We start from the raw sequence: 2,053 nt of genomic DNA, 5'->3' as shown, positions 1-2,053 counted from the left end.
GGGTGGGGCTGGGTGGGCCCGGGCTGTGGGGAGGCCAGGGGGAGAAAGGGGCAGGGCTGTGGGCAGGCCTAGGTGGGGGGGGACCTCTGTTCAGTTCTGCTGGTACCCTTCCTCACTTCTGTGAACTTGGGCGTCTTGCCCTCTCTCTTCATCTAAACAGTGGGTCGGCTGTTTTTCACATCCCCCCTGCACACACGGTCTGGATTTCCCAGCAGTCCCTGTTTAGGCCCAAATGGGCAGACAGTCTTTGAACTATGGGGCTTTTGGCTCTTCTGCTCAACAGAGGTACAGGCCTGTGCTGCCACGGTGAGGGTGGGGCCTTAGCTGAGCCCTAGGCTGTTTTGTGGCCCTGGGCTGGGGACAGACGGGCCTCATCACCTCCACATAAACCCCAGGTGGGCTCAAGGATGCTGCCCGACCAGGACTTTCTCTGAATGGTCTGTTCTAGTCGTCATCAACCTCCAGCCAGGAGGAGAAGTCGTTCCGCGCAGAGGATCTGGCTACCGGGGGGATCCCCATCGAGCGGGCTGTCTCCTCTGAGGGTGGCCGGCCCTCGGTGGACCTTACCTTCCAGCCCTCACAGCCCCTGAGCAAGTCCAGCTCCTCCCCTGAGCTGCAGACCCTGCAGGACATCCTCGGGGACCTTGAGGACAAGGCTGACGTTGGCCAGCTGAGCCCCGAGGCCAAGGCCCGGTCCCAGTCAGGGATCCTGGACAGGGAAGGTGCCTGGACATCCCCGGGCGAAGAGAGCCGGGGCCTGGGCCCAGCCCAGCCCGAGGGCCCCTTGCCTTCCAGCTCTCCCCGCTCACCCAGTGGGCTCCGGCCGCGAGGTTACACCATCTCCGATTCAGCCCCGTCACGTCGGGGCAAGAGGGTGGAGAGGGATGCCTTCAAGAGCAGAGCTGCAGCCTCCAATGCAGAGAAAGTGCCAGGCATCAACCCCAGGTGGGCCTCTTCTCTCCTGCTGGAGGCCCAGTGCTCTTCTGGTTGGGATCCTGGCACCGTGGCAGCCCTGGCAGAGCAGGCTGAGGGAAAGGTCCTCGTGTTCTCTGCCCCGGGGTTGGCTGGAGCCACAGGGAAGGGCAGTTCCTTGGGTGACGGGCCAGGCTCTGCTGTCTCCCGTGTGGCTATGGCTGTGCTGCCCGGGCCCTGAATTCACCATCCCTTTCTCTGCAGCTTCGTGTTCCTGCAGCTCTACCATTCTCCTTTCTTTGGTGACGAGTCCAACAAGCCAATCCTGTTGCCCAACGAGGTGGGCAAGCCCTCCCTGCCCTGCAGAGCTACCCTGAACCTTCTGTGGGCCGGGAGCATGATGGGAGGCCCCCACTCCGGGCCATGCCAGGCAGAGCCCAGGCTTCCAGCGGCCCACAGCTTCAGCTCCCTGTGGCAGCCTGCCCTGATCTGCCTGGGCGTGGCCCTCCTGCGGGTGGACACCGGGGCCTGGGGGCAGGGTAGCCTCTGCCCTGGGCTCAGGCCAGCTCCATGTGCCACAGTCCTTCGAGCGATCTGTGCAGCTCCTCGACCAGATCCCGTCATATGACCACACACAAGCTCGCCCGTCCTGTACGTGGGCGAAGGCCAGGTGAGGCCGTGAGGCTGGGGGCTGGCTGGCTGCCAGGACAGGGCCTGCCATCCCTTGCTTGCCAGAGGCTGGCAGCCCGGGCCCTCCACCGCCCCTCAGAGCTCAGTGCCGCCCGGTTCTCTCGAGGCCTGGCACGCAGGGGGCAGGCAGTGGGGCCGGTGCTGGGGCAGGGCGGGGCGGGTGCCGCTCCGCATCAGGGTCAGAGCCGGGAGCAGAGCCGTGTGAGCGCGGGCGCCTGTGCCACGGGGAGGCGCCGAGGCCTTGCGCAGCTGGCGTGAGGCAGCTGGTGTGGAACGAGCTGGGCCCACGCGGCAGCACGTTCTTCTCCGGGAGCTGGAAGGGCCTGGATGGCGCCAGGCAAAGGCTGGCATATCCCTGGCCGCCGGGGGTAGAGCTGTGGAGGGGCTGGACGGGAGCAGGCCAGCACCTCTGGAAGGCAGTGCCAGCCGGAGAGAGGGGCGAGGGCATGGG

General features: G+C 66.0%; 1 protein-coding gene across 1 annotated transcript in view; it reads left to right on the top strand.

Moving 5' to 3' along the window:
* Positions 1–2,053, top strand: part of TSC2 (tuberous sclerosis 2) — a 36,160-nt gene that overhangs the window by 32,039 nt on the left and 2,068 nt on the right. Inside the window, 4 exon segments of the mRNA XM_021707861.1 lie at positions 449–945; positions 1,177–1,252; positions 1,494–1,556; positions 1,559–1,582. Coding sequence (XP_021563536.1) covers positions 449–945; positions 1,177–1,252; positions 1,494–1,556; positions 1,559–1,582 — 660 coding nt within the window.

This window comes from Carlito syrichta, unplaced genomic scaffold (assembly GCF_000164805.1).
Source record: "Carlito syrichta isolate Samal-C Ts95f unplaced genomic scaffold, Tarsius_syrichta-2.0.1 Scaffold126536, whole genome shotgun sequence".
NCBI lineage: Eukaryota > Metazoa > Chordata > Mammalia > Primates > Tarsiidae > Carlito > Carlito syrichta.
The sequence above is the reverse complement of the archived record's forward strand: the minus strand, read 5'-3'. Positions and strand labels throughout refer to the sequence as shown.